General features: G+C 64.7%; 4 protein-coding genes across 5 annotated transcripts; 2 read left to right on the top strand and 2 right to left on the bottom strand.

The window, feature by feature from the left end:
- Window positions 1-930: 930 nt before the first annotated feature.
- On the top strand, window positions 931-3,606 carry CHLRE_06g310150v5 (uncharacterized protein). 2 transcript variants are annotated; one of them, XM_043063777.1, is made up of 3 exons: window positions 931-1,295; window positions 1,376-1,432; window positions 1,536-3,606. In XM_043063777.1, the coding sequence occupies exons 1-3, from the start codon at window positions 1,250-1,252 to the stop codon at window positions 1,853-1,855; spliced, it is 423 nt and encodes a 140-aa protein (XP_042924483.1). In that variant the 5' UTR covers window positions 931-1,249; the 3' UTR covers window positions 1,856-3,606. The 2 variants fall into 2 exon arrangements, with proteins under 2 accessions (XP_042924483.1, XP_042924484.1); XM_043063778.1 differs by having other exon boundaries at window positions 1,536-2,685.
- A 1,815-nt stretch (window positions 3,607-5,421) lies between these two features.
- On the top strand, window positions 5,422-12,316 carry CHLRE_06g310100v5 (uncharacterized protein). The gene is made up of 16 exons (XM_001691146.2): window positions 5,422-5,939; window positions 6,005-6,120; window positions 6,192-6,409; window positions 6,502-6,607; window positions 6,877-7,123; window positions 7,467-7,622; window positions 7,779-7,892; window positions 8,021-8,170; window positions 8,415-8,657; window positions 8,959-9,137; window positions 9,298-9,454; window positions 9,569-9,721; window positions 9,897-9,988; window positions 10,084-10,164; window positions 10,296-10,414; window positions 10,552-12,316. The coding sequence occupies exons 1-16, from the start codon at window positions 5,628-5,630 to the stop codon at window positions 11,163-11,165; spliced, it is 3,057 nt and encodes a 1,018-aa protein (XP_001691198.2). The 5' UTR covers window positions 5,422-5,627; the 3' UTR covers window positions 11,166-12,316.
- Window positions 12,317-12,338: 22 nt separating this feature from the next.
- On the bottom strand, window positions 12,339-15,470 carry CHLRE_06g310050v5 (uncharacterized protein). The gene is made up of 5 exons (XM_043063776.1): window positions 14,928-15,470; window positions 14,395-14,664; window positions 14,044-14,139; window positions 13,536-13,811; window positions 12,339-13,169 (listed from the first exon to the last, which is right to left on the bottom strand). Exons 1-5 carry the CDS (start codon window positions 15,369-15,371, stop codon window positions 13,137-13,139), a joined length of 1,119 nt encoding a protein of 372 aa, XP_042924482.1. The 5' UTR covers window positions 15,372-15,470; the 3' UTR covers window positions 12,339-13,136.
- A 138-nt stretch (window positions 15,471-15,608) lies between these two features.
- CHLRE_06g310000v5 (uncharacterized protein) lies at window positions 15,609-23,260 on the bottom strand. Its single transcript, XM_043063775.1, has 14 exons — window positions 23,068-23,260; window positions 22,663-22,881; window positions 22,343-22,448; window positions 21,654-21,871; window positions 21,107-21,214; window positions 20,793-20,855; window positions 20,286-20,472; window positions 19,902-20,041; window positions 19,355-19,426; window positions 19,024-19,098; window positions 18,423-18,686; window positions 17,872-18,200; window positions 17,390-17,580; window positions 15,609-17,213 (listed from the first exon to the last, which is right to left on the bottom strand). The coding sequence occupies exons 1-14, from the start codon at window positions 23,164-23,166 to the stop codon at window positions 16,075-16,077; spliced, it is 3,210 nt and encodes a 1,069-aa protein (XP_042924481.1). The 5' UTR covers window positions 23,167-23,260; the 3' UTR covers window positions 15,609-16,074.
- Window positions 23,261-23,293: the final 33 nt, after the last annotated feature.

Genomic DNA, 23,293 nt, shown 5'->3' with positions numbered 1-23,293 from the left:
CCTTCAGCCTCCTGAGGGCCCTGTCGCCCCAAAGCCCACCGCGGGTCCACCAGCATGGCGGCAGGTAGGCCTGCCTGCAGCTCTGGGAGGTGTTGGAAACGGAGGCATCATTGCCGCAGCCGGCAGCGGCACCGGCAGCGCCGGCAGTGGCACCGGCAGCGGCGGCAGTGCCATTGCCACCCGCCGACCTCGCTGAGCCTTGCCAGACTTCGCTGGCGCGGGAGGTGGAGGCGGACGCCCCTCCAGCGGCAGCAGCGCCGGCACGGATACGGCAGCCTTGCGGCGGCTGCACCGCGACGGCGGGGCGGGCGACGGTGGCGGCGGCGGCCGCGGGGCAGCGGGTTGCCTGCGGCCACCGCAGCCACCCCCAGGCACCGGGCGCCCTGCACATGCCGGCCCCACGTCCACGTAGTCCGGCCCAGCCACCCAGCCACCCAGCCACCCAGCCACCCAGCCACCCAGCCACCCAGCCACCCAGCCACCCAGCCAGGCCGCCGCGCCTATGCCAGCGCGTGGAGTTCCGGACCGCGCCACCGCATGCGCTCGGACCGCCATCTCCTGGGGGCCGGGGCCGCCCCGTGCCGCGCGTGCACTGGCAGGCGCCCGACGTGCAGGCGACAAGCAGCTGAGGACACCCATGCATCGACGGCACGCACAGCCAGCTGTCCTATCGCACCTTCTTCAGGTAGATCACAGGCCGCCTGGTCACAGGGGTGAAACTCCAAACGACGGCACATCTTCTATCATGTGCTCTAAGGCAGGCAGCTTTCCCTGTCACAGCCTGCCGTAGCCGGCTTCCTCTGTCGAACTGCCCACCCTGACGGTGCTGGACGGTGGAGGCCGGTTGCCGCCACCGGGCCAATAAGGCGGCGTGCCCCTGGGTGCCGCACCACGTTTGATTGTGTCTTTTACGTGCTTGTTCAGAGACCCTTTCCGCTGCTGTCACAGGTTCTCGCGGCAAACAAAGTCCTGCCTCTGGCAAATAGGCAACTGAGCTGCAGCCCTGGACTCACGGCCCAATTGAACAGAGAAGTAAGGCTGGTGTGAGTCGTCCGCACCCTAAAAGCGGGGTTTAAACACAGTAACATACGATTTTACTGCTGCACCTTTGCTCCTATTTACAGCTACTGCATTGGGCCACGCGCTGACTCCGCGGGTCACATCCGAACACGCTGCTGCTGCAGGCTCCAAGCCGTCGCAGGCGGTCCGTCCTTTAGTTCTGGCTGTAGACTACCGTTACGTAGCAGCAATGCGGCCTCAGGACTTGGCTGCTGGGGTTGCGGGCGCTGCCACAGGTGAAAGCTCCAGCCGCGTAAATCTGATCCCTGCACCGCCGCAACGCTGTCTTGTGCTTGGCAAAATGCTGCGCCTACAGGTGGCGCGGTGGTGGCGGTACTGGGGCCCACGCTTGGACCCGCGGGCGCTGCTATCGGTGAGGCTCGGGCAAATCTTTTGCAGGTCCCTTATTTAGCGCAGTGCTGTTCGTTCGCCCTTTACCCTCCCCGCACCCACCGCTCCACGCCCTCTGAGCACAGGTGCTGCCGCAGGCGCGCAGGCTGCGGCGACGCTCGCCGCGGTGCTGGACCCGCCTGGCACGCGCCTCGGCCGCCGCGCGGGCTACACGACCACTGAAGCGGACGTGGTGGGTCACACGGAGCCGGTGGTGGATAAGCCCGAAGGGCAGGCGGAGGCGGGCGAGCAGCCGGTAGGGGGCGCACCGGACCTGAGCGCAGGCCTGGTGGCTGCCGCAGATGCGGCCATAGCGGATGGCAGTGGCGACTCTGTTGGCACAGCGTTGGAGGCACAGGACGTGAGTGGGGCTTGCCAGGAGATGGCGACTCAGAGCCCACGCTGAACAGCAGGCTTGATGAATGTGTACACCTGATTGAGTTGGGCTCGCTAACGGGATTGCAAGTGAACGGAGGAGGTGTGGAAGGACGCATCACCATACATGCACCGTAGGTGTGTGTGTTAAAGAGCACAAGGAGAACGTTGCGCAAAGACAGTGTATGCGAGGTGTGTGCGTGTGCGAGGATACGGCGGGTCTCAAGCGTGTAATGCCGTTTTAGTGCAAACGAACGGGAGGATGCGACAGTATTGGCTGTATTGCTGCATTGCAGCGGACGTGCTGCCTCGTTGGCTGCTGTTGCTGTGTGACTGTGTGACTGTGTGACTGTGTGACTGTGTGACTGTGTGTGTGCGTGTGCCTGTGCCTGTGCCTGTGCCTGTGCCTGTGCCTGTGCCTGTGCCTGTGCCTGTGCCTGTGCCTGTGCCTGTGCCTGTGCCTGTGCCTGTGCCTGTGCCTGTGCCTGTGCCTGTGCCTGTGCCTGTGCCTGTGCCTGTGCCTGTGCCTGTGCCTGTGCCTGTGCCTGTGCCTGTGCCTGTGCCTGTGCCTGTGCCTGTGCCTGTGCCTGTGCCTGTGCCTGTGCCTGTGCCTGATGTGCCTGTGCCTGATGTGCCTGTGCCTGTGCCTGTGCCTGATGTGCCTGTGCCTGTGCCTGTGCCTGATGTGCCTGTGCCTGTGCCTGTGCCTGTGCCTGTGCCTGTGCCTGATGTGCCTGTGCCTGATGTGCCTGTGCCTGTGCCTGTGCCTGTGCCTGTGCCTATGCGTGTGCGCGTTAGAAACGACAAAACGAAGCCTGCCCATCAGACGGCGCGTATCCCGCATATATATGTGCGCATGGGTGTGGGGCGCCGTGGGTTGGCGTGTGTGCGTGTGTGTGTGTGTGTGCGTGTGTTTGTGCGTGCGCGTGTGTGTGTGTGTGTGTGTGTGTGTGTGTGTGTGTGTGTGTGTGTGTGTGTGTGTGCCTGCTGGTTTGCCTTCTAGTGCTGCATGTGGTGGCAAGCGGTACGTACCGGTATGCTGGAATGCGGTCCATGCCATGCATGAATCGTGGCAAGGACATGCCTCATGGCTAACAGTCGGAACGGCCAAACATATGTCGAGCGAGCGAGCCGGATGTAAACCTACACGTAAACTGCTCTCGGCTACGGTAGCTCCGGGCTACGGTACCGGTGGTACCGAGCGGTCCTGTGCCTGTAGTAGGTGTATGGGGGCATTGGGTTGGGATCCAGGTGCGGCCGACGCACGCTGCTTGGCGAGGTATGTGCCGGTAGGCGCGCCAGTGTTCCTGACGCCGTGCCTCAGGGAGACGGTTTGGTAACGACCGTAAAGGTTGCAGTGTAGGGGCTTGGTTGTGCTCGGCCCGTGGCCTGGCTTCGCTGGGGCCGCGGCTGTCGGTGTCTGGTGTACCGGGGTTCAGACGTTCAGTCGGGCCGTGGGGTCGTCGGTGGCACCTGCTGGGCGCTTCGCGTTCCCAGGGCGTGAGTTTGCGCTTGGGTTTTGGGCAGGCAACTGGTTTGGGGTTTGGGCTGTGTCTACCTCGTTTCTACTGACGGACTTGACGGGCCTGTGGCGGTACCAGGGACGGTTTCGTGGCAGGTTCTTTTGGTGGATGGCCGTTAGGCCGGCAGGATGCGTGTTAACACACAAAACGAGTCGCCCGGGCTGCGTGTTGTGTGCCTGCCTGGCTGGAGGTAGTTTTGAAACCTTCGGGCTCAGGCGGGGGGATAGTGGGCGTAGCCAGCTCGTCTAAAGACCTTTCAAACGCGTGCCACGGGGAGCTTTCGTGAGCTCGGACGCCGTGCAACTGCCTCCAGTGACCAGGCAGCTGGTACACGCCCGTGCCAGCATGCGCCCGCCTTGCCACCTGCTGCCAGCCGCTAATGCCAGCTCGCCTACGTCTGGCGTTCTCCTTGCTCGCGTTGCAGGTTGCGTGCCGGTGTGGTGCTGTGCCTTACCCCTTCCTTCTCTTTCTTATTCTGACCACTCTCTCAGGAGAGAACCTCACGCGCAGCTCTTCGGTGTGCCCACGGGGCCTGGTGCCGCCGCAGCTGCTGGAGGTCGCGGCGCGCGCGGACGCGGAGTTGTTGCGGGCGCTCTGGGCGGGGCCCTTCTAATGTGCTCACCTAGTCTGGCGACGTGTTCGTGCGTGTGTGCCTGCGTTTGGTCGTGCGCCGGTGGTGGATCCCATGCGGTAGCTGGTATGCTTTGTTGTGGAGGTCAGTTCGCTGCTGCCTGTGTCCCCCGGTTTGCGTGAGGCCCGTCCCTGGTTTGCTGCGGGTTGGTGCGTGTGTGTCTGCGCGTGGTCGTGCGCCTGCGGTCGAGAATATGCGGTGGTTCCCGCGTAGTCGCTGGTCTGCTTTGTTGCTGGGTCAGAACGCGCGGCCGCTTGGATCGGCGTGCGTGCGTGGCGGTCGGGTAGCCGCGGCCTGTGCTCCCTGGCCTGCTGGGTTTCTTCTTTCTTTCTCCGGCACGGAAACGTGGAGGAGCCGAGGAGGAAAGCGCGGCGCCGCCTCAGAAGCGGCGCCGACGTGCAGGTTAAGGCCTGCAGGTGTCGGCTTGCGGTCTTTGCTGGCGAGCGTAGCGTGGCACGGTGGGATACATTGCTGTTTGTTTGTTGCCTGCTCACCCTGCTGTGCAGTCCCGTACAAACCGACCCCGGACATGTCCGGTAGATGAGGTAGCCCCGAAACCTTCGACCTCAGACATTGCACCAACTTGGCGTGGGCGCAGCCCACTTCCCCTTTGAGAGGGTCTTGTCTCAAGCCTCACTTGCATTTCGATCGACTCGACAGGGCGCGCGCTGCAGCTCCACCCCTTCCTTCCAAACCGCGGCGCTTCCGCACACTCCGATTGTGTTTGCCTCACTCTCGCATTCGACTCGCCCACCATTCAGCCGTACAATTGGGCTTCTCTTCGGCCTTGCCGCGCCTTGTTCTCTTGCCCATCTTAAGGCCTGTCCTTGCCCCTGCTTGTCACACTGTCGACCGGCCACTGTTTTGCTGCACTCTGCTTGCAACACTGCGCGCCACCCGGGCTTACGGATACAGGGGCAGAAGCAGGCGGGAACCGGCGGGAAGACCGAGCGACGTAGCCCCCCAGCACTCTTTCCTGCAGCACCCTCCTGTCGCACCCCGACGCCACAGCCCCAGCGCTGACCGCCCGCCACCCGAACGCGTGCCTTCGGACATCGCCCTGGATATCGGAGCTACTTGTTCATATGCATACCAGCAATCTCTCAATCCCAATGCCATCGAGTCTGTGCCTTAGTGTCCCTGCCACACATTTGGTCGGAGCGGCCGCAACACTGGAATAGCCTGTTTCTGCAACACATATGGTATGAGCCATCATGTCAAGGTAGAAATCAACAGGTTCAACGTAGCGCTCGGGTTGGGCAAGATGTCATCACTCGGTTTCTTTCGTGTGATTGTGCTCAAGCAAAGGGGAAGGGTTCAATATGATGGACGCTGTCTCTGCTAGGGTTAACCGTGCCGGGCGGCCGGACGACCCTCATGATGCATTGACCCTGGTCCATACCGCGTTTACACGCAAGCCCTGAATGCAAATCCAACCTGGTAGTATCCCAAACCAGTATATTTGCGTATACAATAGCATACTGTTTGCCCCTGCTCGCTCCTCACAAGGGCTTACCAACGTTGTTCATTTTTAGCAAGAGCAGTGCTGGCGCCCCACAGGTGGGGGCCGTGCCCCCGGTAGCAGAGTAGTTTCGTTTCTAGGGCTGCCCCGCAACCCCTGTGTCGCTATCGGCTTGGTTTAGGGCGCCATGGGCTGCGCTCAGTCGACCCCGGCGGACCAAGGCGCCAAGCCTCCCGCAAACACCAACGGGCATTCGACTGCACGAGCAGCTCCAGCAGCTAGCGCTGAGGCACCCCCGGCGGCGAATGGAAACGGCGCGACTACGCCATCGCCACTCTATGCTGCTCCGCCATCGAGCGCGCAGACCCAGCAGCAACCGGCACCAGCGCCCGCAGCGCCTCCTGTAGTGCATCCGCCTGGATCTCAGGCTGCAGTAAACCAAAGCCTCAAGTCGCTCAGCGCAAACGAGGCAAACGCAGTGCAGGCGACACTGCTGAAGGTGCGCATGTTGGGAGCACTGGAGCTCGTTCGCGAAATGCCAACAGTCTCTTTTCACTTCTACAGGTCAGCATGCTCATCCAAAAATTTGCGGAGGGGCGGAGCGAGCGCACAACCCCGGTGCAGGCTGTGCGCCGAGCACTCAACTTGGTCACTGCGGACTGCAGGGCGAAATATGCCAGGTGCGTATTGTTTGAACGATCTTTGCAGCAAATAAACAGAAACTTTATCTTCTCGGTTTTGTGCCGCGCAGCGTGAGCGTGTTGTCGGAAACTCAGGAGCATGCGCTGCTGGTCACCGCGGTGGGGGTGCCTGACACTGTACATGAAGGCAATCGCCTGCTTAAAGTGCCGGGATCAAATGCGTCCGTGGAGCGCATTCTGCAGCGGGGAACTGATTTCTTCTACTGGCAGCCATCGGCGAGCGAGGGGCCAGCGCCTTCTGACTGGGCCACGCTGGCGAGCGCAGCAGGTGCGTATTGCGCCGATAAACCAGCCAGGAATGGGGACTCGCCTCCTGAAGCTCTCCAAACTGAGCCGTGGTGGTTGGCGGTAACGACACAGGGTTGACCTACCTCGCGGCGGTGCCTATCAAGGTGTCGGATAAGGTCATCGGCATGCTGACGGTGGGCTTTGCGGATGCTGCAGCAGATGAGGCAGATTACATCATGTGAGTTAGCTTCATGGGTTGGTGCCGGGACAAGAGGGGGCCGGGAGAGACGTGGACTAGCCCCCCGGACCTGTAAGGTACTAACAAGGCGCGTCACCCGCTGGGCAATGTGAAGTGAAGTTGGGACTCAGGACAGTCTATTTATGTGGTATGTCACACTGGTAGGAGAAATTGGACCGGGTACTTTGGAGCAGCACGCACTAGTGCAGATTGAGAGGCTCTGACCTATGCACGTTTTGCATGGCGTGGCTTTGTCCGGCCTCCGCCAGGTTCCCCACCTACCTGCAGCTGGTTGCGGCCAGCCTGAGCAGCATGGTGAAGGACAACAGCATCCCCAAGTACATGACGCTGGTGAAGGACCTGCACGAAACCCAGGACCTGGACAGCCTCATGCACAAGGTGGTGCAGCACCTGCGCACCGTGCTGGGTCACTCCAACAATCACCACATCTGGTACCGGATAGGCCTCACGGCGCCCAATAACACCGCCTCCACCATTTTCGACGACCTGACCCAGGTGCGGGGCGGGGCGGGGCAAAGCAGGCTGGTGGCGCACCCAGCCTGGGTGGGCGCGGCGGGCTGTTGAAGTCCGATGTACGTTCCAGAGGTGCATGGCACACGGTGATGCTTGGCGGGGTCGAGTCACATGACAGCGGCAGTATGCACAGAGAAACATGCCTTGGAGGACGAGATGTTATTGGTAGGCGTGGGCCGGAACCCTTGCCTGGCGTGATGAACAGGGCGCACCGTTCAACAGGCATTACCAGGCACACATACACCACTGGAAACGTAAAGCGCCGTTGCCAGTTAGAACATGTGCTTATGACACGGCGCGCTGCTGGATGGTGCTGTTGCTGCAGGTGCCGCCGACGCTGATGCAGCGCACACTGTCGAACCCCACGGGCAGCTCCTCCTTCAAGCTGCTCAAGGAGGTGCAGGCGGCCGGGGGCGTCATGCGCACGGTGGTGGCCATGAAGAACACGGTCATGAAGATCGCGGTGCACAACCGGCAGCAGGTAGGCGCAGCAGGATGCAGGAGGCCGGGGACGGGGGCCCGTCGGACCCAAGGCGGCCTGCCTTCCGCAGTGCATGGAGGAAACGTGCGGCCATGAGGACTTGCGCGAGGTGGGGCTGGCGCATGAATGCGTTTTTGCGATGGCGGTGCCTCGCAGGTGATGATTCCGGACGTGCAGAAGGTGATCAACCAGTCGGGCAACGTGTCGGCCGACATCTTCAACACGCGCCTCATTAAGCCGCCCACCAGCGTGCTGGTGTTCCCGCTGAAGGTGCGTGCCAAGCCGGGGGCTGGAGGAGTATGTATGTATGCCTAGTGATGTCTGTTGAACGCTGCGCCGTGTTCATCAAGGCCATTTACTTAACAGTCAAGCCTGGATTCCCACGTACCCGCTCGTAGGTGAAGCAGCACATCTTCGGCGTCATCTTCTGCATGTCGTCGGTGCAGAGCGACTTCTCGGACGTGTCGCCCAAGCTGCGCGAGGTGTGCGAGGTCATGTCGCCGCACCTGCTGTTCATGCTCACGCAGCCGCTGGCCAACGACTACAAGGTGCGAGGGGTGGCGGCGGCAGCAGCAGCAGCGGGCAGAAGGCCAGGGACCAGGGCTAGGGTTGACCAGGAGGCACTAAATGAGCACCCGGCGAACATTAGGGAGCAGGCAGCATAGGGTCCGGAGTAGCAACGTGAAGCCAGGGCACGGTCCCCATGGAGCGCCAACTTGAGCTGACTTAGGACCGGCCGCTTCCTGCATACACACGCAAGCCTCTGACCCATTTCGTTCCCTGCGAGCGCAGACGATGCAGACGGCCAGCCTGACGCAGACGGCGGGCGGCAGCGTGATCAGCGAGGGCGGCTCCATAAGCGGCATGGTGACGGGCGCGGGCGGCTCCATCGGCCGCTCCGACAGCCTGGGCGTCAGCCTCAGCGGCGACAGCTTCATGTACACGCAGTCGCGCTCCAGCACCGGCGCACTGGTGACGGGCCTCACGGAGAAGCTGAACCAGAAGCGCATCCGCTCCTCCATGGACTTCCACAACGTGAGGCCTGGGGCGGCGGAGAGGAGAGCAAGGAGCGGGCGGGAAGCAGGCGGCGGGAGGGCACGGGCATCAGTATTCAGCGGCGGGAAGGACTCGGCAGGCGGGAAAGCGGGGCCTAGCATCGGAATTCCTTCTCTTCCTACTTGGATTGCCAGACGCGGAGGTATACGCTTGCACATGCGGGGTCAGTCCGGCACGAATGAGGGTTAGACTTGACGGACCGAAGGCAGCCGTCGTGCTCTGGCCCCAACGCTTGTCGTTAACCCGATCCCGAACCCCTGACCCTGCCTGCGGCCCGCAGAACACCACCATGACGGACCTGCAGATTACGGGGCTGCTGGGCGAGGGCGGCTTCGCCAAGGTGTTCCGCGGCCTGTGGCGCGGCCTGGTGGTGGGCGTCAAGGTGGTGTGCGATGACGGCAAGAACGAAAAGATGGTCATGAAGAACGCGCACGAGATCGCCATTCTCAGCGCGCTCAGGTGCGGGCGCCGGGCGGGGCTCCACCCCAGCTGCGGTGTGTCGTGGGAGGGCGGCTCGTGGGTTGCAGTACTGTTAGAAGCCCAATTTGCATGCGCGTTGACATCCTGTGCCCGCTGCCTGAGCGACCCCCCCCCCCGCCCGTCCGTCCTGTGTCCGCAGCCACCCCAACATTGTGCAGGCCTACAACTGCCTGACGGACGTGCTGGTGCGCGACCTGCTCAACACCACCGTGCACCGCTTCAACAACCCCACCGTGCTGAATTCGCCCGCCTACAAGTACCTGCTGTCCATGGAGGACAAGACCTGCCACCTGGAGGTGCGTGGCAGCTCGCGGGTCGGGATCAGGATAGGCGCCCGAATGTATACTGAACGACTCCTGTGTGGTAGCATGTTGACAGCTGTAAACCGCTGCCCGCCCACCGGCCCTCAGGTCATCGAGTACTGCGACCTGGGCAACCTGTCCAACGCGCTCAAAAACAACATCTTCATGATCCCCAACCCCGTCATCGCGGCGGCGGCGGGCGCGGGCGACGGCGCGGCGGCGGCAGAGCTAGCGGAGCGCGCGCGGCAGCAGCCCATGAAGGTGGGCGCGCCAGCGAGATGCGGGCGGGCGAGCGGGGCGAGGATGAGCAAGCAGCCGATGCCATTTGGGGCATGGATAAGTCCAGCCTGTGGCGGGCTGCGGGAGGCATACCGCGCACCCTACGCCGCCAGGTCGCGGCCAACATGTCTTGCTTCTGTGGCTTCCTCCCCTGCAGGTCAACATGCGCACCCTGCTGCTCACGCTGATCGAGATCGCGTCGGCCTGCGGCTACCTGCACCGAATGGGGGTGGTGCACTGCGACATCAAGTGAGTCGTCCGCACGTTTTGCGCTGGGGGTCGTGAGCCAATGCTGTCTGCTAGCATTTGCTGACCCGCTGTTGCTGTGCTGTGCTCGCCTGCAGGCCGGCCAACGTGCTGCTGAAGAGCTCCAACATTGATTTCCGCGGCTTTACCGCCAAGGTGTCGGACTTCGGCCTCAGTCGGTGGGTGCGGGATTTCGGTAGGCTGTTGGGTTAATTGCCAATGCACGACATTGCTGCATGCCCTACTGACCAGCCCTCTCAAGTCTGACTCCTTCCCCGCCCGCTCCCATCCTCTCCCCTCCCCCTGACAGCGTGGAGGACGACGACTCCTGCGCGTCGTTTCCGTTCAACAGCTGCGGCACGGCGGCCTACGTGGCGCCCGAGGCGCTCATCTGCAACAAGAAGGTCAACAGCAGCGTGGACGTGTACGGTGAGCGGGGCGGCCGGGGCCCCTGGCGTGTCAGCGCATGTAACCGGGTATGCTGGCCGGTGCGCGCACTTGATTTGCAACACCGCGCACGCACATCGCTCGGCTCTCATTCTCGTTCTCTTCCCCACACCGTGCAGCGTTCGGCATTCTCATGTGGGAGATGTACACGGGCCAGCGGCCGTACGGCAACATGAAGCAGCAGCAGCTGGTGGAGGAGGTTGTGATGCGCGGCCTGCGCCCCAAGTTCCCATCCACCGCGCCGGCGGGCTACGTGGTGCTGGCGCAGAGCGCCTGGAGCGGCTCGCCCCAGGCCCGGCCCTCCTTCGACGAGATCCTGACGCACCTCAACGCCATGCTGCAGCAGGTGGACGACCGCGAGATGGACTCCATGGTCAACGGCTCGTTCGGCTCAATGGGCGAGAAGTTCGAGTACATGCAGCTGCAGCAGCAGCAGGCCGCCGCTGCGGCGCAGGCGCAGCAGGGCGGCGTGCCGGCGGGCATGGACCGCCGCCCGTCGCAGATCTCGCGGCGCGGGCAGCCGCAGATGCCGTCCCCCATGGGCCCGGGCGCCAGCCCGCGCAACGGTGTGGCGCCGGGCCAGGGCGGCTCCCAGGTGGGTCAGGGCCCCGTGCCCATGGTGGCGCCGCAGCAGCAGGTGCAGCCAGGCATGCAGGCCGCAGGGCGGCCGGCGCAGGCGGCGGCGCCGGCAGCGCCGGCACAGGGCAGCGCCCATATGTACTCCTCGGCGTAACTACGCATGCCCTGGGCACGGCCTCGCGCCGGCGCTGGGATTGCCCGGGGCAAACGGCGCGCCAGCGGTCTAGGACCTTTGCCTGTTGCGCCATTGCGTGTGGCGTCCGCCATATATTTTGCACGGAATGTGCTCGAGTCGTAGGACGTCCGCATTGGGGTGGCAAACATAACATCAAGGGCCTCACCGCTGCGACTGCGGGTGTGCACCGAGCTCTGAGCCTCTTTGAGCACCGCAGCGCATGTAGTGGCCCGTGCTAGCTGCTTGCGACAGCTGGCAGGTGGGGAAGCTCCAGTTTGTGGTCACTTCATAGGAGTGTCAAGGGGTGTCTGCACACATTTATTCGCGGGTTGCAGGACAAAGGACAGGGGGTATGTGGGTGCGTGTGTCCTTAGTTGTGCATAGAAGTGGGTTTGCACGCGCGAGGTTGCATGGGAAGATGAACGTGTGTCAGGGGCCTGTGAGGTGCTGACGAGCGGACTACGTCAGAGCGGTGGTATCCCAGTTACTGTGACAGCACTCGTGATATGCCATGCGCGAAAGAACATATGCGGACAATACAACGCAAGTCAATGGTGAGAGGATCGGCAGGAGATACGGGCAGCACACAGGTCTGCGGTACATGCGGCCAGAGGAGTACAGGCGCCCGGTCGACATGGTGGTTATGTATGGATGGCGCTATCTCACTTGAGGATCCCCTGCGTAATGAACGGGGTTACCAGGTCCTCGCCGTGTCCTTGGGCTATGAAGAGGTTGGGGTACGGTCGGGCGCACGATGGCTGAGCGCAGCGCGGAGAGGTCTTCGGGATAGTTCGGGACAGGGAAATGCGTGCGAGTGTGAACCATACATCGCTGGTAGCTGACGCTGGCTCTGGCGATGAGTTTAAGCTTATATGTTGTGGCTGCAGGTTCAGAAGTGTTTGCAGCAGCAGATGGTGGGTAGGCCCCTGCGGGCATGATTGCCATTGGGCGTGTCGTCCTGATATGCATGCGCAATGTGGGGCGCTGCATGACACAAGGCACAATTTCTTCATACTTTGTGAGCCCGCGAGGATGAATGCAAGCGTCATGTGGTCCTCAGGTCTGAAAGTCCCGAGTTGTGACACACGCTGACAGAAGCCGCCCTCCCATCCTTTGGCTGCTAAACGCACCTGAGTCTCAGAACCCCACCGACACGCAACACCCGATATCCGGACCTGGTCACCGCGAGTGCAAGAGAGCCCCGCTGAAGCCAGGCAATAGCCCGCTAAAGCCCACCGACCGGTCTGCTGCATGTACAGCCAAGGTGTGCAGGCGCAAATGCTTGGTGTGAGGAACCACACGACGCCACGCCTCGCATGGGAAGTCGCGCTAGCGCAACGGGCGACGCTGATGCCGCCGAGTGCTGGCTCACTGGCTCACGTACGGCCAGGTCCTACTGTGCCAGCACTTGCTCGACATTGTGGAGGCCACCAGTATCAGTACGCATCCATAGTCCTTCCAAACCGCCAGCAATATCAAGACATGCGCGTCTTCGCACTTCCGCACTACCTGCCCGTAACTTCGACTGTGGCCCGGCCGTTTGTAGATGGTGCCTGGCACCATTAGATCGGCCGCAGGCGCCATGGCTCCAATCCTGACTTCGTACCCAGAACACCGCTAGGCGGCGCACAGCCGCATCCACAGCACTTGCACATTGCCTAACCCTAAGACTCCAACAGGCGACTCCAGCCAGCGTCAGCCCATGCGTCAAAACGACCCTGGCTGGCCTCCACCACCGCAAGGCCAAGCGCGGCGGTAGTCGGACACTGCCGCCGCGCTGCTTTCCCACAACAATGTTGGCTGCGTCCTAGCATCGCATGTTCCTTGCTGGGGATGCCGGCAGCACGCGCTCCCCTCACGCCACGGCTCTCCTCCTCGCTCTTTTGCATTGTATTCGGTGTAGTTTGGGCTGGCATCGACGATCCCCCACCATCTGCCACCCCGAAGTCCTCAGCTGGCAGCTGCAGCCGCCTCCCTCAGATCCTGTATGCAGCACAGCGCAAGCAATCAGTCATTACGCGTCAGGATAACCAGCGGGTACAAGCCTGAGCCACGCAAGTCTCCAGCGGCACCGAGGGCTTGGCAGCCGTCAGCAGCTCGATCCATGCAGCCTGCTGCCGCCACCCTCGCCTTCACGCGGTGCCGCGCATTTCTGCCGCCCGTCACTGCCGCCACGTGGCCTAGGGCACGTCCTGCACCCAGCCCAACAGGCTACCCCCAAGGCCCCAACCCCGTTTAGTCGGTAAAACAAGCCCCCACATCCCGCACGCCCCAGCTGCCCCCGCCGACCTCCTCCCCCGCTTCCGGCCACCCCAACCCATCCACCCCCCCCCCCCACCCCGCCCTCACCGAGATGAGCTGCTGCACGTCCACTCCCTCGCTGGCCAGCCAGAACAGCACCGTGAGCACTCCGCTGTTCCAGGCGCCGTGGATGAGGATGGGCGTGAGCAGGTTGCGGCTGCGCACGTAGCTCCAGCCCAGCAGCAGCCCCAGCGCGGACAGCACGGGCAGGTCGCGCGGCGACAAGTGCGCCAGTCCGAAGAAGCCGGAGGAGGCCACCACGGCGGCCCAGGTGGGCATGAAGCGGGTGAGGCTGGTCAGCAGGAAGCCGCGGAACACCGTCTCCTGCGGGAGTGCGGGCACGGCGGGGGAGGCAGGGGCAGGAGGGAAGGAAGCAAGGGGTTGCCGAGTACCGGTAAGAGGTTAAGAAGCAGAGCGGCAGGTGCAGCGAAGGAGAAGGATGGGTGGGAGGGCACGGTACTACAGGATACCGTACGTCCACAGCCCTAGCCCTGCCTGTGCGCATGGACTGGCCTCCCCTTGCCGCAGGCCCCCTACCCCTACCCCCCGCCCGCACCTCCAGGATGGGCGCCAGCACCCCGGTGACTGCCAGCAGCGACAGGTAGGTGGGCAGGTCCAGGTCGATCATGCCAGCCACCCCGTCCACAGTGCCCTGCAGCAACCGGGCGCGAGGAGGAAGAGAGCCGGAGAGGGCAGGTGTTTGGACCCAGTGAAAGGGGTGTGGGTGTGGAGATGGCAGGAGGGGCGTTCCATGTACAAGTACCCGAGCGGGCGACAGGACCGGCACAGGTGCCTTCCCTCGTCACCTCCACCCGGCGCCCATTTATGTGCTCCACGAACTCACTCAGTCCCTCTCACCTTCCCTTCCCTCCTCCCCCCTCCCGACCACCCTGCCAGCCCCACCCACCTGGCCGCCCACCGCCTTCTCGTACCCCACCGCGCCCAGCAGTGAGGCCATGCCGCCCACCACCGCCGGCGAGGCCAGCACGCCGCACAGGCCCCAGAACGCCCAGCCGCGCGGCTTGGAGAAGGGCGCCGCGGGGCTGAAGTTGAACAGCCCCAGCTGCTGCTCGCTGGCGCCGGAGCGGGCGATGGGGCCGGCTGTGAGTAGGCGCACCAGCAGCAGGCTGACGGCGGTCTCCACCGCCTGGCACACCAGCGTGAAGGTGGCCTTGTCCTGGGAGGGAGGGAGGAGGCGAGCAGGGCGCAGGTCGGGAGGGCGAGAGCGGTTGGTAGATGCGGGGGCGGCCAAGGGCGGCAGGGTGCGGGGGGAGGGGATGCAGTTGCAAAGCCTGCATGCATACGGTGCGCGCAGTATGTGCAGAGCTCCAGGCACCCTTCTTACTGCCCGTTCACCGCCTTTATTGCGCCCTGATAAGCCTCCACGCTTCCTGCAACCCCCTCCTGTCACCCACCCGACCAGCTGCGCTGAGTCCTCACCTCGGGCGGCAGGTCGTAGAGCGACACGCCGGCTGCGCGGTACAGCTGCGGCACCAGCACAAAGCCCACGCCCACGAAGCTGCCAAACCACAGCGCCATCCCACCCGCCACGCGCCCAGCGCCCCACGGCACGTCCCATCGCTCGCCATAGCGCGCCAGGTCAAAGACACCCCAGGTCGGCTTGTCGTCATCGGGGCCATCGGGACGCCCGCCCCGGTGTTGTGTGGACGTTGACGTGGCCGGCTCCGAGCTGACCGCGCCTGGCCGCCCCCATAGCCGAGCAGGCTGCTCTATAGGCGATTTCCCGGACAATGTTGACTTTGGGCCAGTCGACGCCCGGCAGCGAGTCGCTCCTCTCACGGGATGCAGACCGACGCGAGGAAGCACCGCTAGCTGCGCTCTGTGCGTAGACGATATCCTAAGGTTTAAGTCAATAGCCTGCATTTTGGGTGCCGTGAAAACTATTGAGGTAGAGACGGAGGGACGCGCTGCTGCAGCCCTCTGCAAGTCAGTGCTTTTGGCCGAGCCTAGTAATACCTCAACGTTACCGCTTTTGTATGTTTAGATTCGCGTTATATGCAGACCAGCGATGATGCTTGCGTGACACAGATCTGTTTCCTCGTGCCCCACCTTCTCCCCCTCCCTCCGGCCCGACGTCTTTTGCCCCCAGGCTGGAGTGGCGGTAAATATTCACATTGCTTGCCACCCGTCCCCGCAGTTTCTTCTACCCCGCTGCCTTCAGAACGAAGCCATGACAGAGAGCCTCAGGTCGGCTCAGGTACAGTTCTGCGCGAAATCCCAAGATTTGTCCGCACTCTCCCGACTAACGCCGAAAGCCTTACCCTGTTTGTATCTCAACATCTGCCCTCTTTCACTTCCACTTTCATGTTGCAGCCCGCGGGTGCGGCACGCGCAGGTTACCGGACACCGTACGGTACGGCAGTCGCAAGTGTTACACCGCCTCCTTCTACCCGCATCCCACCCCCACCCCGCCTTCTTCTATGTATATCCCACCCTCACCGCCGGCGCGAGTCCATCCAGTCGCCTGCGGGCGGCACGGGCTCGCCGGTCTCACCCCTTCCTCCAAATTGCTGCCCCAACTCACCTACCTATGCCCACCCAACGAGTCACCACTCCAACTAACACACTAGCCCAGCAGGTCACCGAATGGGTCCGCGCCCGCAGCCTTCTGCGGCATTTGTTGGTGCGGCGGCGGCGCCCCCCGGCCTCCCATCCCTGCACCCATGCCCATGCCTGGCCCGCCCATGCCCATCCCCATGCCACCTGCCGGCGCCCCGTACGGCTGCGGCTGGCCATACGTCGGCGCGCCGTAGCCCGGCCCCGGCTGCCCCATGCCTCCAGCGCCCATGCCCATACCCGGCCCCCCCATGCCGCCACCGTAGGCCGGCTGCTGCTGCTGCTGCTGCTGCTGGTACTGCTGGTACTGCTGCTGCTGTGGCGGCCCCATGCCGCCGTATATGCCACCAGCGCCCATGCCCGGCCCGCCCATGCCCATGCCCGCCGCTGTGTGGTTGCCCCCGGGCCCCGCCGCCGGCCCGCCGCCGCCGAGGAGGGAGTCCATCCAGTCGCCACCTGGTGCCGCGGGCGCGCCGGCGGGCGCGTGGCTGCGGGCCGAGTGTGCGGCGGGCTGTGTGGCGGGCGGCACGTCCAGGTCCAACAGCATGTCCATCACGTTGGGCGCGGGTGCTGCCGCTGCCGGCGCCGCCCCCGGGCGTGACGGCGCGCCACCGGACGCCCGTGCAGCCGCCGCCGCGGGTGCAGCAGCCGGGCGAGATGCAGCTGAGAAGGCGCCCCCGCCGCCCCCGCCGCCGCCAAAGAGAGAGGCAGCGAGTCGTTCCCGTTCTGCCGCCTGGCCGGTGAGCGCCGGGCCCGAGCCGGAGGCGTTGCGTGAGTGGTGTCCGCTGCGGGGCGCTGCAGGAGCGGGCGCTGATGTCGTGCTTGGCCCCGAGCTGCTGACGCCGTAGCCGCCGCCCCCGCCGCCTGCGCCGGCCGCGTCCGGCCCCGACTCGTACTGCGCTGGCCCCCACTTGCGGCCGCCGGCGCCCTTGAGGGTGAGCTGCGGCTCGGACGGCCCAGCCGCCGCCGCCGCCGCCGCCGCGCTGCTGGTGGAGGCGGCGGAGGGCGAGGGCCCGCTGTAGGAGGACTGGCGCGGGTCCGCCGCGGCGGAGGTGGAGGCGGAGCCGCCGGCCCCGAATGCGGCCGAGGTGGAGGCGGCGGCGATGGGCACCGCGTAGGGCGCCGGCTCGTACGCCTCAAAGCGCAGGCCTGGGCGGGTAGCGGGGCGAGGGAGAGAGTGGCACTGGGTCAGCACCTCGCCACACAGCTGCCCGTGACGACAGCACCGTGGCACACACACACACACACACACGGCATGTACGGTACTACGACCTGCATGTGTGCACGCATTGCCGCAGCAGGGGGCTGCACTTCTCTGCACTCACCCTTGGCCTGTGCATCCGCGCCCTTGCTCCCGCGCGCCTCGGGCGACAGGTAGGGCTGCGCTCCGGCCGCCAGCGCGCTGTTGACTAGGCCGTCCAGGAAGGGCAGCGCCACCACAGTGCCCAGGTCCGACGTCAGGTCCTCGGCCGCGGCGTTGACGGGCAGCGCGGCGGCCAGCAGCGGCGGCGGCAGCCTGTGGCCGTGTGGGAGTGCGGCACACCGGTGACAGTCAGGAGCGGGACAGGGCCAGCCGGAGCCACCGCCATAACATTCTGTACACCGCTTAGCCCGGTTAGCACCGGCCCGCCACCGCCAGCCAGGCACGTACCCGACCCCCGCGACCACACCCCGCCAACCCGGGCCTTGCCACCTCCTGGGCCGCCCTACCATCCCTTCCCGAATTGAATTGGACAAAACACTTCCCCCCCTCTTTCCCCATGCTCCTTGGAACCGCCCAAACACTGCAGGCCCCCACGGCACCCACTTGAGCAGCGCCGTGAGCTCGTGCGCGCGCTGCTGCAGCTCCAGGTTCTGGCTGGACAGGCAGGCGTGCACGAAGTCCGCCGGGCTGGCCTCGCACACGCCGCCGCTGGCGCCGCCGCCCGAGCCATGCGGTGCCGCCAGCGCCGCGCCCACCGGCCCCGCCGCGCCGCCCGTGTGCGCCGCCAGTTTGGCCAGCGCGGTGAGCAGCGCCCCCCGCACGCGGTCGGTGGTGGTCTTGTGTGCGGCCAGCAGGCCCATCAGGCGGCCCAGCACGGCGCCGGGCGGGCGGGCGGCCAGGTGGCCGTACTCGCCCAGCACCCAGCAGATGACCTGACCCAGGTGAGCAAGGTGTGCGCGGGGCAAGTGAGCGATGGGCGGGAGGTTGGGTGGCAGAGAGGCTCTCGCGCCACTATGCCCTGGCAGGCCCCAGGTTCCCCCCTTCCAGGCTCCACAACCTATCCGAAACGCCACATGCCGCCAGTCCCGACACCTCCTCCTGGCAACTTCGGCCACTCCCAGACCATCCATCTCCCCCGCCTCGCCCCTCCTCACCAGCAGGATGGTCTCGGGCAGCTTCTTGCCGCTGGGCACCACGCCGCCGCCCGCCGCCGCCGCCGCGCCCACCGCCCCGTCCAGCAGCCCCAGGTAGGCCTCCACGGCGGAGGCGTGCAGGCTGGCGTCCTGCTCCGCGATGAGGCGGCACAGGCCGTGGCCCACGCCCTCGTCCACGTGCTCGCCCCCCAGCCGGAACACCTCGCTGATGGTGGCCACGAACCAGGAGGGCGAGGGCGCGTAGCGCTCCGCCAGGTCCGACACCTGCGGAGGAGGGGGGTTACATTCATGATTATTTTACAAGGGGGTGTTACATTCATGACTACTAAGGAACGGGGAGGGGAGGCGGAGTGAAGCGGGATTTGGAGGTAGATGAGCCTGGTTGTGAGGGTGGTGTGTCGGTCAAGCGGTAACCGCGAGCAAGACGTAGCTGGGGAAAGCTCCAAGGTGGTGGTGGCGGGGTAGTTGTGGGCAGCGGTATGCGCCGGGAGCGGCGGTTGTGCGTGCAGCTGTGTGAAGGAGGTGTGTAGGATTGCCGCGAGGATTGGCACTGATGAACAATGGTATGCTCTGAGCAGGACCAGAGCAACGGCAAGCCCACCTTGCGCACGATGTCTCGGCGGATGTGTTCGTCGGAGCAGGTGGCCAGGTAGCTCATCATCTTCTCCACAATCACCTGTGCAGGGGGGGGGGTGCGGGAGGTTGGGAGAGCACCAGGGTGTCTGGGTGGGTACGTATGTGTGTTGGCGCGGAAGGTGGGCAGTGGGCAGCGGGAGTCAGCCCTGCGCGAACCTGCACACACACACACACACACACACACACACACACACACACACACACACACACACACACACACATACTCACGCACTGCACAGCCCTGGCCTGCAGCCACGGTTTCCACCCCCACCACCTCCCACCCTCCCCACCCCCACCTGGATGTTGTTGGCCTTGGTCATCTTGTACAGCAGCTCCAGCGTCTTGAGCTTGAGCGTGTCGTCCGGGTCCTGGGGGATGAGGGGTGCGGGGGTGGGGGGGTGGGGGGGGGTGGGGGGGGTGGGGGGGGGGGTTGGGGAGCAGGAGTGTCAGGAGTGTCAGGGCCCCCACGGCCACAGCCCGAGAGAACCCGCAGTCGCAGGCTGCATGCATTTCCCCTTCCGCCTGCCACTGTGCTGTAATGGCGCGTGTCACTGGCCCAACAGCCACGAAAACACACGTACCGCCCCGGTACACACACCCCTGTCCCTCCCAGCCGCCCTTCCTTTCCCTTCGGTTTCCTTCCTGCGAGCCACCGAGCCCGGGCGACATTAATCGCCGGCGGGGCTCGCCTTGCTTCTCCACAATGCCCCGCCCCCTCCCATGAGTATTATCGCTTGCAACTGTCGCCTCTGCCTGTTTCGCCGCTAGCTTGGCTTGCTTTGATTCACTCTGGGCTAGTACTTACACCCCCTCCCCTCCCCTCCCCCTCGCCCTCGCTCTCACCTCCAGGCAGTCCAGCACTGCCACCTGGTGCTCGGCGGCTGCGGAGGGGTTGATGGCCACGATGCCGGCCAGCGCGTCAATGCCCACGTAGCGCAGGTTGTGGCTGGGCGAGCGCAGGAAGGCGGCGATGGACTCGGCAGCTGCGGAGCGTGGTGGCGGGGGGTGGCGGGTAGGTGGGTGGATAGGTCGGTGGCTTGCAGGAATGACTAGGGGAACATAAGCACAGGTGCAGGACGCATGCTACTGCGTGACTCCCAGGCCACGAGTGCGTTCGCTCTCCGCCACCCGAGTAGCTCTTACACACAGTAGCCGCCCCCCCCCCAGGGCCCGCTCTGCAGGGCCGCGATGTGCGCGCCGCCCCCTCCCTCCCCCCCCGACGCACACCTGTGGCCAGCAGCTGCGGGTTGGGGTAGATGGTGGTGATGGTGCGCACGCACTCGAATATGATGGCTGAGCCGATGGTGTGGCTTGTGTTGGCTCGGCGCAGGGTCTGGTGCAGCACCGCCGCCATGTTCTCGCTGCTGGCGCGGTCGCCGGAGCCCAGCATGGCCAGGATCTTGAGCAGCTTGATCTAATGGGGGAGAGAGGGGGGGGCAGGGGAGAGGGGGCGGGAGCAGGGGGATGAATGAACAGGGGGTTCCAGGCACGGCTCGCTGATTGATGGTGAGGTGATGAGGGGCCGGGTGTTCAGCGAGAGCGGGGGCGGGTGAGTGGTGCGTGGGAACGAGGGGTGGGGCGTCGAGCGCGCGAGTTGGGGGATCGGGTGCATGGCGCCATGGTTGCGGGCAGCCAGCCATGGCATGCCCCGTGCCGGTGACACCAGCGGACTCACGGAGCCACCCCCGCTGCCCGCCCCCGCCCCTGGCGGCCGCCCCGCCCGGCCCGGCCCACCTGTATGAAGGGCGCGGGGAAGCGGTGGTAGTCGTAGGTCTTGGGCAGCCGGTGCTCAGACACCTGTGCGGGTAGAGAGGCGCACAGGGAGGGGTCAGGCCGCGGGGTCAGGCCGTGGGGTCAGGCTCAGGACGGGTTCCGGGGTGAGCGCCGCCTGCTGCCCGTGCATGTGAAGTCCCGCACACGAGCAATGCGCGTTGCCCCCACAACATCCCTTCAAGAGTACACGCATGGCTGTGCATACCGCTGCATGCACTCCCGTGCCCCTCCCCTCGACCCTACTCCCCCGCGGCATCCCGGCCCGCGCCGCCCACCTGCTTGAGGATGCTTGTGAATGAGGGGATGAGGTTCTTGTAGGGCCGCGGGTCGCCCTTGATGCACTCGTGCAGCGCACACAGCGCCGCGCTCATGACGGCAGGGTCCTGTGCGGGTATGCGGGGATGGTGGTGGTGCAGGTGTGTGGTGGTGCGGCGGCATGTGGAAATGAAGTGGGGGCCGAAGCCGGGAAGCAGCAGCACCAGCCGGGAGTCAGCATCCCGCCCATCGTGACTTGAGTGACGAAGCATGTAGCCTGGATCGCCATGTCCCACCGAGTCCGACCCCGCCTTGCCCACAGCCCGTCCTCCAAGCCCCAGCCCCATTCGTGTCCATGCCCCCTCCCGCCTTTGCCCGCCCAAAATCCCCCACCCCCACCCTGACGCATGCCCCCGCACGGACCCCAACCGTACACCCCCTTTGCCCACCCGCACCCCGACGCATCCCCTCGCATGCATACACCCCCCTTTTCGCTTTACAAACACACACGCACACACACGCGCCCCCCCTCCCACGCCCCCAAAACATCCCACGCCCCCCACCCACCTTGTCGCACAGCATGGTCCTGAAGTGCTTGTCCAGCTCCACGCCCGCCAGCGGCCCCTCGCGCCGCGGGTCCAGCCCGCCGAACCAGTGCAGCGCCATGACCGCCTTCTTGCGCACGTGCTCCTTGGGGTGCCGCAGCCGCTCCACCACCACCGGGTACACCGCGTTCACCAGGTCCGCGCCGATCAGCTTGGTGGCGGTCACCAGCGCCGTGCACACTGGGGCGCGGGAGGTGGCGGCGGTGGTGGTGGTGGTGGTGGTGGTGGTGGGAGGGAAGGGAAATGTGGATGGTGAATGGGATGGGTGGATCGGGTGGGGTGGTTTATCCCAGAGATCCCAAGACCCTGAACCAGCTCCATGAGGCGGATGTGCGTGTGCAGGGTGAATGGCAGGGGCAGAGGCAGGGATGCTGAAAGGCTGGGGGCCGAGCAAGCAAGGGGGTCTGGTTGAGGGTGCGAGCAAGCAAGGGGGTCTGGTTGAGGGTGCATAACGCTTGGACGGGTGGTGGCTGCAGCGCCGTCACCCAACGCCGGCATCCCGTTCCAAATCCCCACATACCGGGCGCACCCATCCCCGGCTTGCACGCCGCGCCCCTGCCCTCACACCTTTGCCCGCCCCTGGCGGCCTGGCCCCTGGCCCCAGCCCCGCCACCCCCTTCCTGCCCTTGCCCCCGACGCTGCAGCCCTCACCAATGAGGTAGTTGTCGCTCTTCATGTCGCTGAGCAGCGTGTTGACGAGCAGCAGCACCAGCTGGTTGTCGCAGTCCAGGAACTGGGTCAGAGCCAGGTAGGCGGCCTGGGCGAGGAGGGAGGGGCGGGGCGGGAGGGGGGAGGGGGGGGAGGGGGGCCGTGTGCTACTGCCAACCTCCGTGCCATGGGCGGGACCCCGCGGCAGTAGTTGACCGGCTTTTTCACTGCCTATCCTCGTGACCAGTCCAGACCTCCCCTTGCAGTGATGTGCCCCCTGCCAGCTGAGCGACAGGTTTGCCAGCACACGTAGGTGGGGGTACCTTCTTGGTGTGGATGTTCGGGTCACTTGCAAACTGCAGGGCCTTGATGTACGCAAAGCTCGCGTCATGGCCAAGCATTTCGCAGTATATGAGCCGAATCATGTACTCTTTGCCCCGGCTTTTGTCCAGCTTGGGATCGCTGAGGCGTTGCTTCAGCAGCTCCAGCTCCTGGGTAATGATGCGGTCCTCCTCCGCTTTCGACTTGCATTCTCCAATTGCCTGCAGGCCATTTTTGGCGGGGCACGTCACTCTAACAAGCGACACGCACCGTGAAAGGGTTCCGCCCGCGATGCCCCAAGCTGTCATTCGCCGATGGGCAGTTCTCCCCAACCCTCTTAGACCTGAGCAAGCTCCTCAGTCGATGGGGGCTCCTCCATAGGGCATGGCCCCAGTAGAGCGACCTACCTTGACTAGATTATCGAACTCCCGCAGCTCCTTCAGGAATTTTGGCCCTGAAGTCTTAATCCCCTGCACCACTTTCTCAAACTTGGCTTGCAGAGCCATTTTGTTACCCCTTCTGAACCAAGTGACGCAGGTTATTTATTGTTATAGGGCTATGCTAACGTGCTCATTTTGTCAAGGTGCCTCCAATGCTGCTATACTGACTTGCAGGAGGAACCGGCCAACCATT

This window comes from Chlamydomonas reinhardtii, chromosome 6 (assembly GCF_000002595.2).
Source record: "Chlamydomonas reinhardtii strain CC-503 cw92 mt+ chromosome 6, whole genome shotgun sequence".
NCBI lineage: Eukaryota > Viridiplantae > Chlorophyta > Chlorophyceae > Chlamydomonadales > Chlamydomonadaceae > Chlamydomonas > Chlamydomonas reinhardtii.
Note: the sequence above shows the minus strand (reverse complement) of the source record. Positions and strands in the feature narration are given on the sequence as shown.